The sequence below is a fragment of the Saccostrea cucullata genome, unplaced genomic scaffold (genome assembly GCF_032062105.1).
Source record: "Saccostrea cucullata isolate Sc308-1 unplaced genomic scaffold, CSIRO_AGI_Scuc_v1 ctg11325, whole genome shotgun sequence".
Classification (NCBI taxonomy): Eukaryota; Metazoa; Mollusca; class Bivalvia; order Ostreida; family Ostreidae; genus Saccostrea; species Saccostrea cuccullata.
The window spans coordinates 14,263-41,342 of NW_026931168.1; the positions used below are offsets into that span (position 1 = coordinate 14,263).

At 35.0% G+C, this 27,080-nt stretch overlaps 1 protein-coding gene across 2 annotated transcripts in view; it reads right to left on the reverse strand.

Annotated features, from left to right (window-relative positions):
* LOC134231629 (uncharacterized) overlaps window positions 1–25,472 on the reverse strand; it is a 33,705-nt gene extending 8,233 nt beyond the window's left edge. The window contains exons 1-12 of one of the 2 annotated variants that reach the window (XM_062713613.1): window positions 25,380–25,465; window positions 24,880–24,952; window positions 22,278–22,339; window positions 20,945–21,012; window positions 18,856–18,914; window positions 18,128–18,201; window positions 17,041–17,957; window positions 13,304–13,474; window positions 10,859–11,311; window positions 2,891–3,139; window positions 1,593–2,117; window positions 1,129–1,226 (exon numbers count right to left, since the gene is read on the reverse strand). In XM_062713613.1, the coding sequence (XP_062569597.1) occupies window positions 1,129–1,226; window positions 1,593–2,117; window positions 2,891–3,139; window positions 10,859–11,311; window positions 13,304–13,474; window positions 17,041–17,875 (2,331 nt within the window). In that variant the 5' untranslated portion in view covers window positions 17,876–17,957; window positions 18,128–18,201; window positions 18,856–18,914; ... (2 more) ...; window positions 24,880–24,952; window positions 25,380–25,465. Of the gene's footprint in view, window positions 1–1,128; window positions 1,227–1,592; window positions 2,118–2,890; window positions 3,140–10,858; window positions 11,312–13,303; window positions 13,475–17,040; window positions 17,958–18,127; window positions 18,202–18,855; window positions 18,915–20,944; window positions 21,013–22,277; window positions 22,340–24,879 lie in introns of both variants that reach the window. The other variant, XM_062713614.1, reaches the window with a different exon arrangement.
* Between the last annotated feature and the right edge of the window lie 1,608 nt (window positions 25,473–27,080).

Consider the following 27,080-nt stretch of genomic DNA (forward strand, 5'->3'; position numbering starts at 1 on the left):
GCGCTTTGTTGTACTATCTTATACATTATGTACTACAGGTGCTCATAGGCATTTTTTCTTTAAATGTTAGAAACTTTATTTTAATATAGTTTGAGGTATATTATTGCTTATCATACTTCAGATAATCTATTTAAATTTACGTCAAGGATAAGAGAATGAATGTATGCAATTAACTTTAAGTTTTCATATATTTGCCAGCATTTTAAAATATTGAAAAAAGTTTTGTTTTCATCCCATATGTACATACGGGCATAAAAGTTATATAATTTTTTTTATTAAAAATACTGTATGTAGAATACTCATCAAAGAACACATTAAAATATTTAAAAATCAAGTATGTACCATTTTTTTCTGTCTAAACAAATAAACATGGCCTTTCATCGACAATTTTTTTAATAAAACATTTGCACAACTTTCTAAGATATATTCACAACCTCACTGTGTTACCAATTTCATTACATTTATTTCCATGTCCATTTATGATATACAATCGCTTCGATTTTCATTTTTAAAATGGGTTCGATGCCACCTGACTTTCTAGAACTTTCAACAAATAGCGAGATCGGACATAAACGGAAAGGATTTGCACACTTTGTTTTTTAATCAATGATCAGAGCTTATTTCTTTTATATCACTTGGATCAAGTTTTGATTAAATAATTCATTAATGACATTTTATGAAATAAATAAGCGCTTGCTTTTCGTCCGTTTCTTTTTTAAAATGCCAGTTACTTAGATCCGCCACCACTTTACTTTCCTTAGTGCTATTTCGAGGCTGTTAACCCAAAGTGAAAATAGACTTTTAATTAAATTTACGATAATTACTACATGTATGCAAGTCAAATCTGAATATAGTTTACAGACATCATATTATACCTAGTGTATTCCTACAGGCTTAAGTAACAACTCATGTGCAGCAGTTTCAAAGTTTATTAGCAAAATTTGTTATTTTATACATATAGATGCATGGACAATTTTCCGTGAAAAATCTGTGACCACGTACATAGCGTAAATTAATACCACGTGGAAAAAAGTACTTCTTACAGTATATTAAATATATACAAATCAGAAAAACCATGAAAAAGTTATATATTTGATCATGAGTACACAATAAATAACAGTATGTTACCTTTTCTGTTTTTTTCTCACAATGTGTACAAACCAGGATGACAGGAGCCTTATCACTGCCATATTGATGAATGGACTTCATCCAGAATTCTAGATAATCTGAAAAACAAAGAAACATTTACCTGTAAAAGTTTTCAATAAGATAGATTGCAGAAAATGGCAGACGTAGATGAGGAACTCTATATGTCAAAGCTATTTACAAGGCGGGGCGTAATATAACAAATTTATTACCTTCGTAAAGCTTCACAGAAGGAAAAACAAAATAGGAGATAATTCTCATTTAGGATAAAAGTTTCTTAGGTCTAAAGTTTCAAAATTCAATGGGGCAGATAGGTTCTGAAAATCGAAAATTTACTTATTTCCTTTTTAATATGGCAATACCATTTATCAATGCAATAAATTTTGATCTGAAGCAGTGGTGCTTGAAAACGATTTGGGCCATACATGTAATAAATTAAATGCTACCTCTGTGTGTCCATCCTCCGTAAACAGAGCCTTCCTGACAACACACGTCTTCTCCAACCTTATCATCAAACTTCCTCTCCATATTCAGCACCAGAATAAAAAATGCCCGGGGACTCAGAAAAATCTGGTGTGAGGCATAATATGAACACTGTCCTGCAAAGTCAGTCATGGTGATTCTTTTATCTGGATTTTCTGAAATATCTTCTACACCTATCTGTAAATTTCCAGAAAATTCTGGACTATGAAGAATATCTTTTCTTTTCTTCATAACTTCGGCTACATTTTCTGGTGATGTGGCCCCCTGTGGTTCATCGGATGAGGTAGGATTAATATCAATATCATCATGTGATATCTGTCCACTGCTTGATGCTTCAGTCGTACTGCCCTCATCATCTTCTAGTTTCATCTTTTCCTGCGTTTCCCCATCATCAGCTGCATTCTCTGAATAGTAATTAGGAACACTCTGCTTCATATCTTTTTTATCAAGTCTAAGTTTAAAGTGTTGCTGTTGGCGTGAAGAGTTTGCTGCAAATGAAAATGAATGCTTATTTAACACCTTCTAATTTTCTTGTCCCTGTACTTTATGCAAAGAGACATTTATTCTACTTCATATAAATCTGCAACTCAAGAAATAAAATCTAGAGGTACTGAGAGTATTGAGCTCATGAAATGATATCCCATGGCAGCTTCCATATAAGTATGATGGTGAAGTCTACTATTGAAAAACCAAATATCTGTCCTATCTTAACATAAAGAATGAGCTACGCAATGACAGTATGTAGTAAATATTATGTAAAAGTATCATTTAACTTTATTCAGTTCAGAGTTGTACAGGTGGAGTTGTAAATACAAGATGGGTACCACCAATATAATGGAAGTTCCTAAGTTTTGATTTTAACAGGAAACGAAAAATATTACAATTCAGGAAGTATTACAATTCAGGGGCATTATACTGTAAATGTATTATATTTAGCGCGTACGATATTTGGCGGAAATTGGATTTTAAACAAGTTAGCGTGGATTTTATTTAGCGCATTTCTAATTGTTCTTCTTCATAGATATATGTGCGAGATAGTTAGCGTTGTACTTGAATTAGCGGACACTTCTAAAACGCTAAAAAGAATACACAGCCAAATGTAATACGTTTACAGTATTTCTACCGTCACATGAACAAAATATTTGACAAAATATTGAGCATTCACCATTTGATCAAATATGACTCTTATGAAATGATTTACTTTTTTTTATTTGAAGTCCATCATACAAAAGCATTAAATCACAATCAATATAAAAAATACCTTGGATGCTTTCTGTCACATTAAACAAATCAGTGTGGATATCCACTCCTCTAGTTGACCTGATATTTTTCTTTATTTCTTCCAGGTCAATCCCCTTAAGTCTCTCCAACAATGTTGTTTTCCCACTACCAGCACACCCTATTATCATCCCAGAGGCATGATACATGGTTGTCTTCCCTTTCTTTAAATTCTCAATGAAGTTCGTCACTGATTTGTCTCCCCGTAGTATAATCTGCATTGGTATTCCAACTGTAATGACAAAACTCTAACATTACAAACCTGTGACAGAGTCAAACGCATGACAAAAAACAATCATAAAAATAGCTTTCCTATCATGGAGATCCAAATAGCACATGTATAATTTTCATTGATTTGTTTATTCCTTATAAGTATGCCCAGTAAAACTAAAAGTAGAAAAAACAGATGAGCATATTATATTGGTTAAATAAGAATACTTTTACTGTTAAAAAATTAAGCCTGGGACGACATATCGAGATATCTGTGAGGACGATACGCATATCGATACATACGAGGGTTGTCCCAAAAAGTCGTAGACAATGTGTATAATTTTTTTAACACGCAACCAATACGTATCAAATTTTGCAAAGACATAATATAGTCAATATTCTTTAAAATTGTGAGTTTTTATATACATATCTTTCATATTAATAATATGCGGACGATTTATATGAAGGCTGATAAGGCCTGTCGGCACACGGACAAAATTCGGAATAATTTACGCGTATAACAACTACATTTGCTTTAGATTCTTTAGTACTATGTAATACATTGAACTCAAATTTAAATCACTGACACCAGAATAAAAATCTTAATATTATATTAAAATTTCATATAAATATCATTAGAAACAGAAGCTTGGTGTCATGATTTTCATAGTATCGTTGAAATTGAGTATGTTGAAAATGACGTCGTCAAACGCGTGGTCGGCGCACGGAGATGTAATAGATTGTATTGGATATAGTTAATATACATAAGAGACGGGGGAGTAGAGTACAGAAGTGACATTACACACCAGATTTTAATAAAGAAATTATTTTTCAATTGCACAATATTCAATGAGAGTTTTTCTTCTGTTCCGAAAATAGTTAATTACGGCATGTAAGTAGTAGAGTACTGTTTGATAAACTCAGACAATTGGGAACAATTTGGACCGCGAACGACGTCAAACAATTTGTATTCGATCTTTGCTGCCTACAATGTAAGACGATTTTTCGACTAAATTTCGACTGAAATTTGAATCTGCTTTAAAAAAAAAACAAGTATAAAAACAAACGGACAGTAGTGAATTTAAATATGTCCCTTAATCAAGAGTGGTCTATCACTTAAAAAAATTATTGAATGTTAATACCCGCGAGTGAAGCAGACACATAGATCATGACGTTATAAGAGACGTAATTTAGGCTTGCTTTCGTGCGCCGGTGTACACTTATATTCTTTCTTTATTTTTGTCCCCTGCTTTCGCGAAAGCGAGGGGACATTAAATCTCATTCGTCTGTCCGTCAGTCTGTCAGTCTGTCCGTCTGTCAGTCTGTCAGTCTGTCCGTCACAAAAACTTTAACCTTGCCCATAACTTTTGATTTAGTGGAGCTATGACTTTCATATTTCACATGTGTATTCCTTATGACAAGACCTTTCTTTGGGTACAACCAAATTTGACCTTTTGACCTTGACCTTGGAGTTTGACCCACTTTTACACAAAAATTCCAAACTTTTACTTAAGCCATAACTTTTGAATAGTAGGTACTAGGGCTTTCATATTTCAGACACATATATATTGTTTGTGGCAAGACCTTTCATTGGATAACAACAACCTTGACCTTCTGACCTTGACCTTGGAGATTTACGTACTTATTAAAAAACTTTAACCTTGACCATATCTTTTGAACGGTGAGGACTAAGGCTTTCGTACTTCACATATGTAATACTTGTGAGAAGACCTTTCATTGGATACCAATAACTTTGACCCTTTGACCTTGACCCTAGAGTTTTAACTACTTTTAAAAAACTTTAACCTAGGTCACAACTTTTTAACAGTAGATACTAGGACTTTTATATCTCACATATGTATTTCTTGTGGCAAGACATTTCATTGGATACCAACAACCTTGACCTTTTGACCTTGACCTTGGAGATTTACATACTTATGAAAAAACTTTAACCTTGACCATGACTTTTGAACAGTAAGGGCTAGGGCTTTCATACTTCACATATGTAATCCTTGTGAGAAAACCTTTCATTGAATAAAAATAAATTTGACCTTTTGATCTTGACCTTGGAGTTGACCTACTTTTAAAAAAACTTTTTTTACTTTGACCATAACTTTTTAACGGTCAGGATTAGGGTTTTCATCCTTCCAAAAATATCAACTTAAATGATTATTTCTAAATTAATGACATATGATAAGATGTTCATATTAGACACAATATGTCATAAAAAATAACATCTCATCCACAAAGAAACCGAAAGCGGGGGACCACAATTCTTTGAATTTGCTTGTTTCATAATTTTCTTATAAGTTGTGATATCATCATGAAACTTGAAGTGCATGATCATAAAATGTTACTCTTTGCTATGACAAGGAAAACTAGAACTGTCCAATAGGGACAAATACCCCCCGCTGGGTTTTTCAGAGAAGGTGCTAATTTAAAAATACTTTATGGATCTAGAGGTGTTCACAATTTATATACTTACAAAAATTTGCAGTGAAATATAATTGCTCATCATGTTTCTTAATGAATGAAACAAAGGTGCAACCAAATGAAACATCAATACTACATGTAATACATTGTAATTCCATTCTAACATTTTTTTTATTTTTTCATTTTATTTTTTTTTATTTCTGCATTAAAAAAATATATTGCAATTATGTGTTATGTCACTCTGCAAACTGAATGTTGAAAAAAAACTAGTATACAAAAGCAAATTAATCTTGATATATCAATTTGAAATGCATTTTGAAAATAAAGACCTGGTCATCCAGTAATGAAGTGCTTTGACAGACAATAAATTACAATTAAGAGAATAAGAGAAGAGAGATCTTTAATTCTTGTGCCTTATTCCCTGGAGATTAGATAATACACACGCTTGATAAGAGATATGCCTTAACAACTTCCAACACCAAACTCATTAATTTATCTTTAACTGGATGCATGTCCAGTCATTATTCCCAAGAGACAAATGAAATAACATTATCTTCTGTGCAATGTAAAAACTGTTTTTAACACTTGATGATGTTTCTTTTTTTTAAGTTTTTATGAGTAGTTTTAAGCTGTAGTATTTTTGAACAGATATTCTAGATTCTATATCTCAAACCTTATACATGAGGCCAAAATGAACAAGTCAATTAAAATAAAAAATAAAACCTGTAAAATGCAAAAAAATAAACAAAAAGAGTTGAAAATTCCAGGTGCACACCTTCATATGGTGAATAATAAGTGTACAAATTTTCAGATTAATCCTTGTAATAGTTTCTGAGAAACGGTCCGGACAAAACCACAAAATAAAAATGAAAAAACACCTGTAAAATTCAAAATAATAATCGAATCAAGATGAAAATATCAGGTGCACAACTTCATATGGTGAATAATAAGTGTACAAATTTTCAGACAAATCCTTCCAATAGTTTCTGAGTAATGGTCCGGATAAAATCCCGTCTACAGACAAACAGACAGACAGACAGACGGACAGACGGACATGGTGATTCCAATATACCCCCCTAAACTTCGTTTGCGGGGGGTATAAAAATTTAATAAAGCAAAGAGAAACAAAACTGTTTTCCCTGTCTACGACTTTTTGGGACAACCCTCGTATGAAGAAATATCGAAATATCGCCCAGGGGCCTCATCGCTCACCTGAGCATATCGGCTAGAAAAAAAGCACAAATCAACTCAGAATTGAAAAGTTTACTGAGGGGGTGGGGGGAGGGGGCTTGAATTCTAATACTACTTGGGAATGCCTCTGTAACAGGAAAGGAGAAAATGTATGGCTGGACCGGGAATCAAACCCGGGACCCCTGCATCTCTAGCTAGGTGCTCTACCAACTGAGCTATCAAAGCCGGTATCCACGGTCCAAACCATTACATTCCTCCCTCTTTAAAGATCTTCGCCCTCGGAGACACAACCAAGTTCTTAGTTTTGGCTGGAATTTCACCTGCAATTCACCACCATGGCCCAAACCATTACACGTCCATATCAATTCTGCATATACATGTAACTTCTTGAGAAATTCTTGAGAAAAGGAGTTTTATAATTTTTTTTTAAACATTTTGTTTGTATATACATTACTTTGTAATAATTTGAATTTGACTCCCCATTGTTTCCCTCCCCCCCCCCCCCCCCCCCCAAAAAAAAGCATGATTGTCGGAAGCAAATTGAAAGTGGACTGACTAATTGAACGGGGGAGGGGCTAAACCAACAAACAAGAGGCCCATGGGCCACATCGCTCACCTGAGCACTAAGAGTAGGAAAAAGTACAAAATAGCTTTGTATTGTAAAGTTTAAATCCAAAAGTAGTCCCATGACCAATCATGGATTTGCTATTTTTTAGAAAATGATTGTTAAAGAATTTTCCTATATATATCATTAAAAACTTTGGTCGGCCATTTTGGCCCTGCCCTACCCCTGGGGGTCATGATTTGAAAAAAATTGAATCTACACTACTTGAGCATGCTTCCATATAAATATGATGAATTATGGCTTTAACATTTTTGAGAAGATTATGTTTAAAGAATTTCCCAATATATTTCTATGTTAAACTTTGGTCGGCCATTTTGGCCCCGCCCTACCCCCGGGGGTCAGGATTTGAACAAACTTGAATCTAAACTACCTGAGCATGCTTCCATATAAATATGATGAATTGTGGCTTTGTCATTCTTGAGAAGAAGATTTTTAAAGAATTTTCCTATATATTTCTATATAAAAACTTGGTCGGCCATTTTGGCCCCGCCCTACCCCTGGGGGTCATGATTTGATCAAACTTGAATCTACACTACCTGAGGATGATTCCACATGAGTTTCATGTTTCCAATACCAGTGGTTCTTAAGAAGAAGATTTTTAAAGAATTTTCCTATATATTTCTATGTAAAACTTTGGTACCCCCGGGGGTCAGGGAACAAACTTGAATTACACTTGAGGCTTCCATATAAATATGATGAATTATGGCTTTGTCATTCTTGAGAAGAAGATTTTTAAAGAATTTTCCTATATATTTCTACCCCCGGGGGTCATGATTTGAACAAACTTGAATCTACACTACCTGAGCATGCTTCCATATAAATATGATGAATTATGGCTTTGTCATTCTTGAGAAGAAGATTTTTAAAGAATTTTCCTATACTAGTATATTTCTATGTTAAACTTTGGTCGGCCATTTTGGCCCCGCCCTACCCCCGGGGGTCATGATTTGATCAAACTTGAATCTACACTACCTGAGCATGCTTCCATATAAATATGATGAATTATGGCTTTGTCATTCTTAAGAAGAAGATTTTTAAAGAATTTTTCCTATATATTTCTATATAAAACTTTGGTCGGCCATTTTGGCCTCGCCCTACCCCCGGGGGTCATGATTTGAACAAACTTGAATCTACACTACCTGAGCATGCTTCCATATAAATATGATGAATTATGGCTTTGTCATTCTTGAGAAGAAGATTTTTTAAAGAATTTTTCCTATATATTTCTATATAAAACTTTGGTCGGCCATTTTGGCCTCGCCCTACCCCCAGGGGTCATGATTTGAACAAACTTGAATCTACACTACCTGAGGATGTTTCCCCATAAGTTTCATCTTTCCTGGCACAGTGGTTCTTGAGAAGAAGATTTTTTAAATATGCCACCAAATTTTCTTTAATTCCCAATTATCTCCCCTTGAATGAGGGCGTGGCCCTTCATTTGAACAAACCTGAATTCCCTTTACCCAAGGATACTTTGTGGCAAGTTTGGTTGAAATTGGCCCAGCGGTTCTTGAGAAGAAGTCGAAAATGTGAAAAGTTTACAGACAGACGGACAGACGGACAGCTAGACAGACAGACGGACGCCGGACAAAATGTGATCAGAAAAGCTCACTTGAGCTTTCAGCTCAGGTGAGCTACAAAGGTAAACTTTCAATACCTCTATTATGTATACATTTGCAAAAAAATTACTAACCCCCAACCCCCTCCCCGTCCTGGCCACACACTCCCGTTCCAATGCCTATACCCAAAAGGGTACTCATGATTTGAACAAATCTAAATCTTCAATACATGAGGATGCTTACATGTCAATATGACTTAACATAGCTTTTCTGCTATTGAGATTTTTCCCCTTTATTCTCCGATGTAAAAGTTTGTAAAATGATGATTCACCATTGAAACCCTTCCCTAGCCTTGGGGATTATAATTTGAACAAATTTAATTCTACACTACAAGAGGATGCTTTCATGTAAAAATGACTTAACAAAGCTTTTCTGTTACTGAGATTTTTCCCCTTTATTCTCCGATGTAAAAGTTTGTAAAATGATGATTCACCATTGAAACCCTTCCCTAGCCTTGGGAATTATAATTTGAACAAACTTAATTCTACACTACATGAGGATGCTTCCATGTAAATATGACTTAACATAGCTTTTCTGTTACTGAGATTTTTCCCCTTTATTCTCCGATGTAAAAGTTTGTAAAATGATGATTCACCATTGTAACCCTTCCCTAGCCTTGGGAATTGTAATTTGAACAAATTTCATTCTACACTACATGAGGATGCTTCCATGTAAATATCAATAATCAGGGCTTTGTTATTCTTTAGAAAAAGATTTTTTGAATTGAATATATTTTAATGTAAAACTTGGATCCCTCGTTGTAGCCCCATCCTATCCCTGGGGGTTATGATTTGAACAAACTAGAATCTAAAGTACATTGTACCTGTTTTTATATAAACAGCACTAATCATAGCTTTGCAGTACTTGAAAAGAATTTGTTTTCTCTATATATTCCTATGTAAAACTTTGATCAGCCATTGTGGCCTCACTCTTCCCCAGGGGAGTCATGATTTAACAAGCTTGAATGTACACTACCTGAGGATAATTCAACATTAGTTTCATCTTTCCTGTCCCTATGGGTCTTTAGAAGATTATTAAAGATTTTTCCTACATATTCCTATGTAAAAATTTCATAGCCCAATGGGCACCATCCTACCGCCAGGGGTCATGATTTAACAAATTTGAATGTACACAACCTGAGGATAATTCAACATGAGTTTCATCTTTCCTGTCCCAATAGTTCTTGAGAAGAAGATTTTTAAAGATTTTTCCTATATATTTGTAAAAATTTAAGCGGCCATTGTGGCCCCACACTTGCCCTAGGGGTCATGATTTGAACAAACTTAAATCTCCACTACCTGAGGATGATTCCACAAAATTTTCATCTTTCCTGGTCCAGTGGTTCTTGGGAATTTTTTTTTTAATGCCATTAATTTTTCACTATTTCATAATTATCTCCCCATGGCCCTTCAATTGAGCAAACTTTAATCCCCTTTACCCAAGGATACTTTGTAGCAAGTTTGTTTGAAATTGGTCCAGTGGTTCTTGAGAAGAAGATGAAAATGTGAAAAGAGAAAAACGACAACGAGCCAACGATGACGACAGACAACGGACAAATTTTGATCACAAAAGCTCACTTGAGCCTTCGGCTCAGGTGAGCTAAAAAGGAGATCCAATGCGTAGAGTCTATTGACGACAAAAGGACTCTTACCACAGTCCATTCTTCAATGAAAAGCTCAGCTGCTTGAATGGCTCAGGTGAGCCAAGTCCTTTATTTTTAATTTACCACATTAAAGGGTTAAAAGAAAAAAAATATCTGAAAGCTTAGTTATAGATGAAATCACGGACAAATACTTGTAATTCATTACCCAAAAATTTCTTTTCTTTAATTTTATCAAAGTAACTAGTTCAGGTGAGCTGAAAATTAACTTACGTTTCCTAAATACGGCTTCATGGAATGACTGGTCCGTCATCGTTGGGTGTGTGAAAATATCTTCTCCAAGTCTTTCTAAAAACTCCTCATTTTTTTCTGGCAGCAACCAACAGCAAACTTCATCCTCTCCTCTCCGATAATTCCAGGATCTACAGTACTCGGCAATGTTTTCTTTTTCTGCCCTACTCAAGAAAATATCAGTAAACGTCGGATTCTTTGTAAATTTCAGATAACTTAAGTCTTTGAAGATCACAGCCGAGAAGCTGATCTCTAATTCATTGAGTTTCAGAATTGGCTTGTATTTTTGTATATCTGCAATAGCTAATGGCTTTGTGATTTCTTTGGAATGAAAACTTTTGGCAACAGCATTATATTTGGTCATCCAGTTTACTTCTTTCATGTTTATTTTGTAAGAATTGGAAAGAAGAAGGCACATCAATAGTGTATCTCCACCTACAAAATAAACAAGAAATGTATTATAATGTAAAAACTCAGAAATACATACTGAATGTATTTACATCACCAGCTGCTAAAAATTTAAAACAAATTTGAGTAAGTTTCCTATTTATATCTGCATAATACAGATTACAGATCTTCTTACATTGATTAAAATGTTTTTGAAAAAGGGGGGGGGGTGTCATGGAGACCCATGCAACACATTTGAGGTTGCTTTTCCACTTGTTGATTGATTGAACAAGTCATTAATTTCCACCACTAGATGGCATTAATTTTTTTATGTGTATTAGTATAGGAAACCCGAATCATTTAGCCTCTGTACAAAAATTCCATACATTACCATTACATGTACAATTGTGTAAGTTTATTAGTGAAGGTCCTTTATCATAACTTTAAATGTAAAATACAGTCCATTCAAGAATTTGGTGGTTTGTGGCCTTCATGCACAGATCTAGGGAAGGGGCGCACACACACACAAGGAATTTGCAAGGTTATTAAATTTATATACTAAAGCAACCAAAAAGTTACCTTGGACCCTCCATGGAAAACGCAGACGCAGTCCCCCAAGTAATTGCGAATGTGTGTTAAATTGATATGAAAAGTCAAAGGTTTGAAGCATTAGAAGTCGTGCCCCCACCCCCTCCCTCTCCCCTATGAAATATTTTTTTTTAGATTTGGCGAGTTTACAGTAACTTTATTTTTGTTTGTTTTCTTTTCATTATTTTTTTTTTTTTGCTTGTCGAGAAATTTCTGGGTTGGATTGTTTTTGGGCTGGGATGGACCCCCCCCTCCCCCCTCCTGGAAAAATGAAAGAAAAAGTGAGCAAGCTCACATACCCCACGCTCCCCCAAAACTCAAAGTGCTGAAAATCCCGGAAAAAATGAAAGAATCCGAATTTCCCGGTAATATGTACATCTACACATTGTGTCCTAAATATCTGCAAAGTTTGTTGAAATTCTGTGCTGCGGTTTATGAGGAGTTGCGCTGACAAACTGTTCATCACTATATTCAAGCTATCCCCGAAAATCTAAGTTGTAAAGTGCCGAAATTCCCAGAAAAATAAAGGATTCAGAATTTCCTGGTAAAATGCACATCTATACATAGTGTCCTAAATATCTGCCAAGTTTGACAAAATTCTGTGCAGCGGTTTATGAGGGGTCGCACTGACAAAATGTTCATCTGTATATTCAAGGTATGGCCAAAAATCTAAGTTGTAAAGGCCAAATTCCCAGAAAAATAAAGGAATCGGAATTTCCTGGTAATTTGCACATCAACATATTGTGTCCTAAATATCTGCAAAGTTTGACGAAATTCTGTACTGCGGTTTATGAGGAGTTGCGCTGACAAACTGTTCATCTCTATATTAAAGGTATGGCCAAATGCCTAAGTTAAAAAGTGCGGAAATTCCCCGAAAAAATAATGGAATTGAAATTTCCTGATAATATGCACATCTACACATTGTGTCCTAAATACCTGCAAAGTTTGACGAAATTCTGTGCAGGGGTTTATGAGGAGTTGCGCTGACAAAAAAAAGGACTGACTGACAGACTGACTGATGGACGGGTCAAAAACATTATACCTCACGCAACTAGTTGCGTGGGGTATAAAAATTCTGGATCCACGCCTGGCCTTGAACTCACTAAAGTGACCTTGCGTGACGTTCAACACACATAATCATTGTGTGCTGTACATACTTTCAGTGTTTTCCAATCATGAAGTTTTGGTCTGGGCATATCTTTCACAAACAAACAAATGGACAGCTTGACAGATAAATAGACAAGGTGATTCTTTATTTTATATAACTCCGTATATTTGGTTAAAGACAAACCTACAGGCATTTAACAAGGCAGTCTAGAAACTTTGATCCGAAAATTATCTATTTGGTATTTGGCTCAGATCATAAAAGGTAATTGTAGTTAATATTTATGTGATAATCAAAGTGGAATGATAATTTCGTTTGAAAATTTTAAAAAAGGTTCAAACTCTTACCCTCCATCCTGTGAATGTTGTCAAACAATGTCTCTATACTTCTAAGGTCATGTCTGCTGTGATCCTCAGATCTGGTACACTCCACACACAAGGGAACACCACACGGGGTACAGAACTGGTCCAGGGGAATTCTGGGATGTTTACTACATTCGATGTCCTCCAGAGGAAGTCCTGTTAAAAATAAAAAGTTTTATATTGTAAATAGTTAATCAATCTTGATTAAACTTCACAAAACAATGTCATTTTAGTACTCATCTTTTTTTTTATAACAAAGTCTCAATATTCATGATATTGGCATAGTAAAAATGTGTCGAATCTAGACAATTTTCGAAACAAATCTAGATATGTACATTCATTAGAAAAACTATATGTGATTATAATTATGCCAAGATATACAAGCGAGAAAATTTTGTGTTGATAAAACATTGTTGATTATGATCTAAAATGATTATGTTTGGGAATTTCTTGTTTCAAATATTGTCATAAGATATATTATAACAATATAAAAATATCATTTTTGGATTAAATTTCTTTGAAAACTGACAGCAATGATAAATTTAATGCATCCTCCAAAATTATTTCTATTTAAAAATATATGTTGTTTATGAGGGTCTCTGAAACTCCACTGAAAATTCACTGAGTAAGACATACTCTACAAACCCTGACCCCCATAAACAAGAGGCACATGGGCCACATCGCTCACCTGAGAAGCTTTGACCATTCTGTTCTTTACCAGATTTCACCCTTGTTATACATAATGCATCCCCACCCTACCCCACTGATCATAATTTAGACATTTTGAAATCTACACTACCCCATGATCCTTCCATGGACACATATGTTTCAGCATTTTTGGCCCAGTGGTTCCTGAGAAGAAGATTTTCAAAGATTTTTCCTATATATTTCTATGTAAAACTTTGATTCCCTATAATGGCCCCGCCCTTCCCCCGGGGGTCATGATTCCTACAATTTAGAATTTACACTACCCCAGAATGCTTCCACATAAGCTTCACATTTTCTGGCCCAGTGGTTCTTGAAAAGAAGATTTTCAAAGATTTTTCCTATATATTTCTATATAAAACCTTGATTCCCCATTGTGGCCCTGCCCTTCCCCCGGGTGTCATTATTTGAACAATTTAGAATCTACATTATACCAGGATGCTTCCACGTAAGTTTCAGCTTTTCTGGCCCAGTGGTTCTTGAAAAGAAGATTTTCAAAGATTTTTCCTATATATTTCTATATAAAACTTTGATTCCCCATTGTGGCCCCACCCATCCCCCGGGGGTCATGATTTGAATAATTTAGAATTTACATTATACCAGGATGCTTCCACATAAGTTTCAGCTTTTCTGGCCCAGTGGTTCTTGAGAAGAAGATTTTCAAAGATTTTTCCTATATATTTCTATGTAAAACTTTGATTCCCCATTGTGGCCCCGCCCTTCCCCCGGGGGTCATGATTTGAACAATTTAGAATCTACACTATACCAGGATGCTTCCATATAAGTTTCAGCTTTTCTGGCCCAGTGGTTCTTGAGTTATGCAATTTTTAAACACTTATAAAATGTGTTTTAAGAAGATTTTCAAAGATTTTTCCTATATATTTCTATATAAAACTTTGATTCCCCATTGTGGCCCCGCCCTTCCCCCGGGGGTCATGATTTGAACAATTTAGAATCTACTTTATACCAGGATGCTTCCATATAAGTTTCAGCTTTTCTGGCCCAGTGGTTCTTGAGAAGAAGATTTTCAAAGATTTTTCCTATATATTTCTATATAAAACTTTGATTCCCCATTGTGGCCCCGCCCTTCCCCCGGGGGTCATGATTTGAACAATTTAAAATCTACACTACCCCAGGATGCTTCCACATAAGTTTCAGCTTTTCTGGCCCAGTGGTTCTTGAGAAGAAGATTTTTTAATAACCCCACCCTATTTTTGTCTTTTCTTGATTATCTCCCCTTGCGAGGATATATGTCCCTTCATTTTAACAATTTAAATTCCCCTTTACCCAAGGATGCTTTGTATCAAGTTTGGTCAAAATTGGCCCAGTGGTTCTTGAGAAGAAGTCGAAAATGTGAAAAGTTTACAGACGGACAGACGGACAGACGGACGGACGGACGGACGGACGGACGGACGACGGACAAAATGTGATCAGAAAAGCTCACTTGAGCCTTCGGCTCAGGTGAGCTAAAAAAAGCACAACACGTGACATACCTACATATATGTGGGTGGATGTATATTGAAAATAAAAACAATCCAACAATTTTCTCATAGATTAATTAAAAGAAGTCATACGAGTCATCTAACTTTGCTATAATGTAAAATTATTGATTTAACTTGAAATAGTACAGCCATATATTACCCCCCCCCCCTTCCCTAAGCCTCAACACTTAGTTCAGTGACCATGTAAACCAAAGAAATTAACCCTACATATTTCTGTCAGTGACCTTCATTCAATGCTTGTAACATGGTAAAAATGGAACATTTTCAGTGTATTATCAGCTAATCAAGGGTTTCAAGTGTTTTAAATTCATTTAATTGGGATATAAATGGTTAAAAATAGACAGAATAAATCTAATGATAAATATTTCAGTATTTCCTTCTTCATCACATCATGCACTTACACTTAACAGGCAGTTATAATAAGATTATTTTTTTATTTTTATTGTATGGACCAGCTAAATTGAAACAAAGCAACAGGCTAGATATGTTTTAGCAAGAATTCTTTTTACACTTGTAATGAAAAGGGAGGTAACTTAATTTTTTTATTTACCTTCAAATACAAAATTGAATTGTCTCCCTTTCATTAGCAAGTTACTGAAATTATTCAATGCAGTTGCATTCATGCTTATTCCTTGGTGTCAAAGAAAAATTTTTTTTGTTCATAAAGTTGAAATGAATCAAACTTCATTATGGACTTAATCTTGAATACTGTTCAATTATTTCCATATTTCATCTAGAAGTTTCTCATACACAAAATGTCAACTCAGTACACAGTGTAGATTTACTGAACACCTGCTACAGAAATACACAACATTCCTAGACAGAGCTGTGTTAATATCAATGGTGTGTATATCAAACTGTCAACATCAGTACAAATTGTCATCTCTTCTGAATGTAGAATTACTTAAACTGAATACATTATATAGGACATTGTAAAAAAAAAAAAGAGATTTTAAAATTTAATCCGCTATTTCTCAAAAGTGATCACTTTACACTAAATTAAGTTATCAAACAAAACAGCACACAATTTCAAAAGTTGAAAATTACCACAATGACAGTACAATATGGTACATGTATCTATAAATCAAAGCTCATCTGTCAAACAAATACATGTATAGACTTATGAATGTACCATAAGAATGTAAGATGGTTCTGAGAAAAAAAATTACAGAAAAGTTTGAAATAAGATTCAGTGTATATAGAGTTCAATGTACATGTATGAATCAGTGACTGATTGGAGAGTTACACACAACATCTTACAATTAATTACAGACTAGATGTAAATCTATTATTTCTTTTTAATCTATTTATTATATTTGTAGTCTTAAACTTCATCTTTAACAGCTTATATTTGTTGTTTACACAATGAACAATCATTTCTGATCAAACTATAACATTTGTAAATAAACACTACATGTAAAGTTAGTCTTAAATGACCTCTCTATTGTAATGCGGTTATTTTATATTGTTATTATAGTTATACAATACAATAAAACAGACTACAATGTTACTTACCAGTCAGAGAGTCTGTATCTACCACTCTGTATAGGTGGACTGTGTTTTCCCAGTCTGTCCCTACCCACAGTAGGTGGGTGTCCTCATCATAACTCAGGCCGTGTGGTCCGCCTATCCCGTGTTGTGATATCAGTATCTCTGTCAGATAGTGACCCTCACTATCTAACATCCATACTGAGTGGGTGTAATCATCACACACCAGGATGTGTGACAGCGCGTCAGTACAGATTCCACGTGGCCATAGTCCTGATCCTGATGGAGGACGTCTGTAGGAGAACCGGTAATTACCATCACGATCTGTCACCACTAAAGCACGACGGATAGAGTCAGACACAATAACATCTCCATTGCGGTTCTCTGTGATGTAGGCAGGTCCTCTATACAGTCCCTGACCTGTTTTGTTGTTGTTCGGTATGGTCTGGATGTTTTCTCCTGTGGAGTTATACCGCACTATCTTGCCTTGTCTCCCTGTATCAGTATTATACATCCCGACCAGCAGGTCTCCAGTGGAGGGGGAGCTGTAGACACTCCGTGGTCTCCATGGTGCTGTGCTGTTGTACTTTATTATCGTAGTCTTTTCTTTGTTCTCTGTAGACAGTCTATTGATGTTTAATTCACTGTCTATATAAATTAGATCACCATTAGAATCCACAGTGTGTCCTCCATCATCACTACCTCTATCTGTCATGTGATCTAGTTCTTCACCTTTAGTGTTTGTCAGTATAAGATTCCTACCATCACTGATCCAGACCCGGTCTGATGTAACACGGGAAATGTGAAGACACCGACTAACACCTCTCACTCTGACAGATTTCTGGTACACTAATCTATACATTATTTACAGCAGACATCTATTTCTTTATCCTGAGGTTTTATAACAGAATCCCGTGTGGATTTCTTCAGTCAGGGAGAGATCTCTGTAAATGACAACATTGTAACAGAATTATCTTCATCAGTAACACGTCTCTCTGTTAACATTTTAAAAATGTTTTAGATCAACATTTTATCTTAATATACTTCTTATAATTAAATCTAGATCAATAACTTGTCTCTGTTCACAATCAAATTAACATAAATATATAAAAACCTTAACACTGGCTTCTGAATTCTTTAATTGTCTCTGTGTAGAGAAGGGTCCAGGTACTCATAATGGATGTTTATCTAAAAAAAATATTGACAGATTAAATTCCACAATGAATTTATGTTAAAATACTGAAGATTTGAATTCTTATACATCATGCAGATTGTTATATGAAAACATACCCACTATTTCATGTTTATACAATTTACAAAATAGAATATCATCTTAAATCACAATAAAATTTGATTTCCTTCATATATATTAATTCATACAATGCATGTGACAATTTTGTGCAGTATTAAATGTAGATTTTTGTGATGATGTGCCACACACACATTAAAGATAGGTTTGATCTACAGTGAGTATGTGTGTATCCACAGGGTGCAGGGGGTCCATCTACTTAGAACTGCAGAGTACTATACCAACTAAAACTGACCTTGGAAAGTCGTAGATTTGGTAAAAGAGTTTTTTTTTTTTTGCTTGTGAAGAAATTTCTGAGGTTTTCTTCAGACTGGGTTGGACCCCCCCCCCTGGAAAATTTCTTACATACAGGGCACAACAAACAAAAGACTAGAAATGATAGCAATAAGTCAACTTAATTTAAGATTCACTTGACCTAAAAATCAAATGACGTTTTTTTTTTCTTAAATGACCGTTTGATTTCAGCCCTTTTCAAATAAGCATCCAGAATATTCATGTTATAGAATGGAGGGTATAGATGATTTTTTTCTAACCTGTAAGAAGTTGATTTCTTCATCTTTTTCTTAACAACTGCATATCACCTTATCAAAATCTGTCAAAAGAAATTCAGAACATTAACTTACTTGCATTTATTTATCATGTTTATTCATGTATGCTCTTTTAAACCATTTTATTGGTCATAAAGTAGATGTGGTAGTTATTTTTTAATACCTGAATTTTCTATAAAATACACATGTAATGATATGATTAGCCGTAAAATTATCAAAACTTTGAGTTCAAATGAAAACAACAAGAGGCCCATGGGCCACATCGCTCACCTGATTACTTTGGTGATGCAGTTCTTTACCAGAATTACCCCGTGGGGATCCGGGTTAGAATAGGTTCTCAGTACCCCCTTGATTGTCGTAAAAGGCGACTAAATGGGGCGGTCCTTCGGATGAGATCGTATAAACCGAGGCCCCATGTCACAGCAGGTGTGGCATGATAAAGATCCCTCCCTGCTCTATGGCCCTGAGTGCCGAGCATAGGCCTAAATTAGCAGCCCTTCACCGGCAATGGTGACGTCTCCATATCAGTGAAATATTCTGGAGAGGGACGTTAAACAGTATACAATCAATCAATCAATCTTTACCAGAATTCCTCTCTTCTTATATATCTATTGTGCCCACCTACCCCCCCTCCCACCACCACCACCCCATCTTGATTTTAATAATTTTGAATCTACACTACTCAAGGATGCATCCACATAAGTTTCAGCTTTTCTGGCCCAGTGGTTCTTGAGAAGAAGATTTTTCCTATATATTTCTATATAAAAATGGTATTCCCTATTGTGGCCCCGCCCTACCCCTGGGGGTTATGATTTTAATAATTTGGAATCTACACAACCCCAGGATGCTTCCACATAAGTGTCACCTTTAATGGCCCAGCGGCTCTTGAGAAGAAGATTTTCAAAGATTTGTCCTATATATTTCTATGTAAAACTGGGATTCCCCATTGTGACCCTGCCCTACCCCTTGGGGTCATGATTTTAGTAATTTGGAATCTACACTACCCCTGGATGCTTCCATGTACGTTTCAGCTAATCTGGCTTATGGGTTCTTGAGAAGAAGATTTTCAAAGAATTTTCCTATATATTTCTATGTAAAACTGGAATTCCCTATTGTGACCACTCCCTACCCCCGGGGTCTTGATTCTGGTCCAGTGGTTCTTGAGAAGAAGATTTTTTAATGACCCCAACCTATTTTTGTCTTTTCTTGATTATCTCCCCTTAGGAGGGAACTTGGCCATTTTTTTTGAACAATTTTAACTCCCCATCACATATTGATGACTTGTACCAAGTTTGGTTAAAATTGGCCCAGTGGTTCTTGAGAAGAAGTTGAAAATGTGAAAAGTTTACAGACGGACTACAAACAGAATATGATCAGAAAAGCTCACTTGAGCTTTCAGCTCAGGTGAGCTAATAATGGAAAAAAATTCTGTGTTCATAGAATATACTTTCCATGTATGATCTATAAGTTTGCATTATCTATTGCTTATCTACATGTGAATATCTTAGGCATTACCTTGAATGTATTTTTAATTTTAAACCTCTTTATGGTTGAAACAAATTTATAACTACCCTACCAGAGGATATTTACATAAAGAAAACTCCTCAGGGATTTGCTATTCTTGAGAAGAAGACTTTTTTCCCTATATACTCCTATGCAAAACTTTGTTTGTCCATTCTGGCCCCATCCTTCCCTTAGGGCTCATGATTTGAATAAATCTACGCTACCTAAGGATGATTCCACATATGTTTTATCTTTCCTGGCCCAGTAGTTCCTCCGAAGAAAAATATTAAGAGATGCCATTAATTTTTCACTAATTTGTAATTTTTTTTGTAATTATCTCCTCTTGAAAGATAGTGTAGCCCTTCAATTGAACTTGACTCCCCTTCACCCAAGGATACTTTGTGCCAGGTTTGTTTGTAGTTTGTTTGTAGTTTGTCAAGTGGTTTCAGAAGAGAATATGAAATTGAGAAAAATTGACAAGGACGCTTACAACGAAGACAAATATTGGACAAATTTTGATCGAAAAACTCACTTGAGCCTTCGGCTTAGGTAAGCTAAAACTTATATAAACCTGTATAGTTGGGATAACCTCTTCTTTTCCAAAGCTACACTTTAAAATACGTCATCTGGATCTGGAACCTGTCAAAAATGAGTAAATGACATAAATTATTCTTTATACTTTTCAACATAATATACAGAACATTAGAAGGTCATAATTTTCCTAGAATTTTTAGTGTATGTTTCTATCAATCTTTTCTACTTCTTCAAAATAGAGAAGCTGTGAATGAGCTAATAATATAAATTGAGTGTTTAACATTGGAGACCTTTTGTGATTCCATTCTATTTCTAGTATCCTCATAGGCCATGATTGAACAAATATACTCCCCGTCAATGAAAACGCAACACTCTATTTTTAGGGTGAAAAATTATATACGGGATATAACTATGTACCAAACAAGTTAGGACATCTTTTACTTTGCCAAATCAGTTATTTAATGGTTGAATGTTTTTCATTCCATTACCGAAAGTTGATTTTTTAGCCCTCTTAACAAATAACATTTAAATAAAACACCCCCCTTCCGACCATTTAATCAAAACATGCTAGTCTGCCATGTGCAACATACAGTGTACGCAGTCCGATTTCTACCTTGCAATAAGGTTTATCAATGTCTTTATCTGAGCGAAATAAATATTCTTGAGCATTTTTAATTGTCTGTTGTTCAGACACTGAGGTCGAATTTTCTCTAACTTGGCGCAGTGTAATAACCCTTAAACTTCCGGTCAATGAACTGTCATTCATGCTTTTGAAACACATGAGCCCAAAATGTCTTTATGTAGCGTATATTTGCATCTGTACCTCTCCTTTTTCTTTATTTGGAGAATTTCCAGCATTAGCAATGAAATGCGTGCTTTTGGTAATTTTGAAGAAATACAGGAAATTACATCTGGAAAAGAAAGAAATATTTTTTCCCGGCATTTGAGTACAATACTTATGATAAACAGGTACAAAACCTTAAAAACCAAAATATTGTCAAAAATTTTATCAAAATTGCTAATATTTGATTTCTGTTAAGAGGGCTAAAATTCAACTTCCGGTAATGATATGAAAAGCAATCACCCGTAAAAAAAAAACTGATTTGGCGAAGTTAAAGATGTCCGAACTTTTTTGGTTCATAGTTATATCCTGTAAATAATTTAAACCTAAAATTAGGGTGTTGCGTTTTCATTGACGGGGAGTATATTAATCATTATTAACTTTCAAATTTAACAACAAACTATTTTATTTTTCCCTATTTCCTAAATATATTTTTCTCTTATATCTAAGGATATGTAGTTATAGTCTCATTTTGAAAATTCTTTAATATAAATATTATCCTTGTATATTAGAAAAGTTATTCAGAAACCTGTAGATTATCAATTTCTTCATTTTCTTCATCATTTACAGTTACAGCACATTCTGGGAAATCTGTCAAAATAAGATCAGTACATTTAGTATCTGTTTTTGTAGAACAACTTTAGAACAGTAGGGAAAGGTTTTTCTAAGTTGTAAGAACATGTTACCAATCCCTTTGTATGAATTATACAATAAAATATGATAAAAACAAAACAAGAACAGTACTGTATAGGGGATTAATTTCACGGGTTGTAATTTTCGCATTTTTCTTTCATCGGACACGATCGCGGTTTCTTGAATTCGCGGAATTAATGTGTAACAAGAGGCCCATGGGCCACATCGCTCACCTGAGAAGCTTTGACCATTCTGTTCTTTACCAGATTCCCCCCTTGTTAAACATAATGCATCCCCACCCTGAAATCTACACTACCCTATGATCCTTCCATGGTCACATATGTTTCAGCTTTTTTGGCCCAGTGGTTCCTGAGAAGAAGATTTTCAAAGATTTTTCCCATATATTTCTATGTAAAACTTTGATTCCCTATAATGGCCCCGCCCTTCCCTCGGGGGTCATGATTCCTATAATTTAGAATTTTCACTACCCCAGAATGCTTCCACATAAGTTTAAGCTTTTCTGGCCCAGTAGTTCTTGAGAAGAAGATTTTCAAAGATTTTTCCCATATATTTCTATGTAAAACTTTAATACCCCATTGTGGCTCCGCCCTTCCCCCGGGGGTCATGATTTAATCAATTTAGAATCTACATTATAACAGGATGCTTCCACATAAGTTTCAGCTTTTCTGGCCCAGTGGTTCTTGAGAAGAAGATTTTCAAAGATTTTTCCCATATATTTCTATGTAAAACTTTGATTCCCCATTGTGGCCCGCCCTTCCCCCGGGGTCATTATTTGAACAATTTAGAATCTACAATATGCCAGGATGCTTCCACATAAGTTTCAGCTTGTCTGGCCCAGTGGTTCTTGAGAAGAAGATTTTCATAGATTTTTCCTATATATATTTCTATGTAAAACTTTGATTCCCCATCGTGGCCCCGCCCTTCCCCCGGGGGTCATTATTTGAACAATTTAGAATCTAGATTATACCATTATGCTTCCACATAAGTTTCAGTTTATCTGGCCGAGTGGTTCTTGAAAAGAAGATTTTTTCCTATATATTTCTAAATAAAACTTTGATTCCCCATTGTGGCCCCGCCCTTCCCCCGGGGGTCATTATTTGAACAATTTAGAATCTACATTATAACAGGATGCTTCCACATAAGTTTCAGCTTTACTGGCCCAGTGGTTCTTGAGAAGAAGATTTTCAAAGATTTTTCCTATATATTTCTATGTAAAACTTTGATTCCCCATTGTGGCCCCGCCCTTCCCCCGGGGGTCATGATTTGAACAATTTAGAATCTACACTACCCCAGGATGCTTCCATATAAGTTTCAGCTTTACTGGCCCAGTGTTTCTTGAGAAGAAGATTTTTTAATGACCCCACCCTATTTTTGTCTTTTCTTGATTATCTCCCCTTGTGAGGGGATATGTCCCTTCATTTTAACAATTTAAATTCCCCTTCACCCAAGGATGCTTTGTGGCAAGTTTGGTTGAAATTGGCCCAGTGGTTCTTGAGAAGAAGTCGAAAATGTGAAAAGTTTACAGACAGACAGACAGACAGACGGACAGACAGACGGACAGACGGACGCCGGACATAATGTGATCAGAAAAGCTCACTTGAGCCTTCGGCTCAGGTGAGCTAATAAAAGTTACCTCCCTTGTCTATATATAGCTTCTTGTTAACGAAATTCATCAGCGTCATGTGTTTATTTCAACAAGGTAGGTAAATATAAAATTGTTGGATTTAATAAATAATTAATTAAACAAGGGCGGGTATTGAAAGTCCTTCATTCTGAACGTCAAATGACTTTCCTATATGCTATTATGATGAGTGCATGTGCACCCAAGATCTTCAATACAACGCGGCGAAAAACCACTGGACGGAAATAAATGTGTGTATGTAGTTCGACGAAATAATATCCTTCCACATCTTCAGTAAGTTAAATATTTATTTGAATGATTTCTTATTAAAACCAAAATCTAGTTAAAATCAAATATGCATGATTATGCAGGTAACAAATACACGCGGGTTATCAAAACCCATGGCCCACATGTTTTGATTGATGAAACATGTAGAGTTGGCTATTAAAACAGCTTTGGAACAAACACAAGTTATTATCTACCGATTTTAATTAAAGTAAAAAGTGATAATTATAATAACTGAATGATAAGTACTACTCGTAATTACTGAAATGACCATGTATTGACGGTGCATGTGTATAACCCTATCGTAGTCTATTCCTAAATTTCAAAATAAAACATGGAGATTATTTAAAAAATTATTCACTGTTTCTTGAATTCACGGATTTATTAACACCGTGAATATAGCGAATATTAACACCGCGAGTTATTTTCCCCCTATACAGTACCTTATGATTAGATATAGATATATACGTAATGCAATTGTTGTTAGCCATAAAAAAATATTCTGTTAACTGATTTTTTAAGACTCTAGCGTATTTCTTTATCTTCTTCAGATATAAAGAAAAATGTAAACCTGATGTAAACCTGTACATGATGGTGATCATCTTCATAATTCTCTATAACGTTGACATCAAATTCTGCAGTAGCTGTCAAAATTAAGAAAACAATTTTTTTTAATGAAAGGATTGTTTCTTCATGAAAACATAACAGAGTTACGGTTCTTAGTACAGTGACACACCATGCCAGACTGGCGATTCAATGTAAGAACTGCGACTCATAACAATAAGCTTGCTAAGTTTTTTATATAAGTAGGGTGTTTGAGTATATAGACCATGAGGCAAGTGCTTAATTCTTATCTGTTACTTTACAATAATTACTGATTTATTCATATACAGGTTGGGACTTATCACCAGAATGAGACATCAATAGTCCATTTGGGTGATTTGTCCCAACCCAAAACTAGTGCTACATGAGCTTGACTAGAGATACAATTCTCACTGGTCTGGTACAGGGCGGGGCCACAGTTAGTATAACACGGGGGATTCAGGTGAAGAACAGCAGAGCCAAACTTACTCAGGTGAGCGTTGTGACCCATGGGCCTCTTGATTAAGCACTTGTACCACATATCCCATTTTGGTATTGGTCCCAATCTAATAATTTTTAAATTTCAGAGACAATATACTGTTGAAGCTATACTTTAAGGAAAATAAAGTTGTATTATAAGCAAATGAATAAATCAACAAATTAATCCACACCATGTAGGTCCATCACAATCTCTTGATTAAGCTATATAGCTTAGAAAACCTGTATAGCTTTATTAAGCTTCTCAAAATAGCTTGGTAATTCTATTCAATTATATGTGGTTTTTCACATGACAGGTTAATTTGAAGCCAGAAAAAAACGTTGAGAGAATTAATTGAATTTTCATCTTTATATTGATTCTTTTTTTAGATAAAAGACTCACACAATCTCAAAAACATTTGTTGTGAAAAATATGGTAGTAATTTTCAGCGCAGCCCCTTGTGTATTTTTCAAAATCATTTTGGAGCGGATCCCCGATTTGCAACTGTAGTGAGGGCTTGTCCAGAGACACAGTTATATTATTCTTACTACATCATGATCTATGATCTCTAAGTTCAAAGTCTCTCAAGGAGATAACATTAGTTAAGTTTATTTTTACTAGCATTGTAAATTAAGACGAGTTCAAAGTAAAATATTTTAACTGCACCAAGCAGTGCCAAGGTGCGACTTTTAGTATATGCTAAAAAAATAACAAATTTGAGAGAAAAAAGTGATAAAATGGCAATATCAAGCTATTCTAAATAGTTTAATAAAGCTATATATAACTTAGCTGCAGAACTGTAGCTCTCCGAAAAATATATAAAATCAAAGTACTCAGAAGTACAGAGATCTGGGCTCATTTACAGAGTAGAATGGATTTCTGACATGAATTGCCTTTATATTCTGATGAAAAAATTATTTTAAAACTATCAATATAATTGATAAGACACTGACAGTGAGTTTTTCAATCCTAATACCACGGTCCGATTTTGTCAGAATCAGAATTAATCTGGTACCGCAACTAAATGTAAACAAACAGGCCAGTCTGGTTCCCTCTCCTGCTTTACCTCGTATGTGTCTCTACACACTACGGTAACACTGATTATCAAAAATCCTTACTCTAATGAACTATGTTCTTTGACTGATGAAGTTTTCAAAGTCACTACTACTAATGTTTATTTTATATAGATAAAACTTTGTTTTAATTTTGTTGCTTTATTTAGCGTTTGTATTATTTCAAAAGCAGTAAGAATTATATTTTTGCACTTTACTTTAAAATGGCGACTATGGGGTTAACATCCTGCCTGGAACAGGATCACATAAGCCGGCAATTGCTCTTTGAGCAATAAGCCCGGCTAAAAACAGGAGAGCTACAGTGCCACCCTTTTAAAAACATAGGTAATCAAAGATTACGAAGCTCACCTCGACGAATGTTATCAGTTTAAGTAATGCAAATCTCACATCATATTTTCTTAATATTTAGCATTTATCCCAACAACAATATTCTTGCAGGTTGTGTTTAACCCCTTACATGGCATAAACACATTTCTATGCGTGTAGCGTGAAAAACATGTTAAGTGTAAACAAATATTCATAACTTTGTTAATATTGCAGATATCAAGGACTTCAAGTTCATTCAGATTGATCTGCTCCCAAAACTTAAACCTGGTCTCTTGTATGGAAAATAAAGATCAGATCCAGCATCCGAAGCAA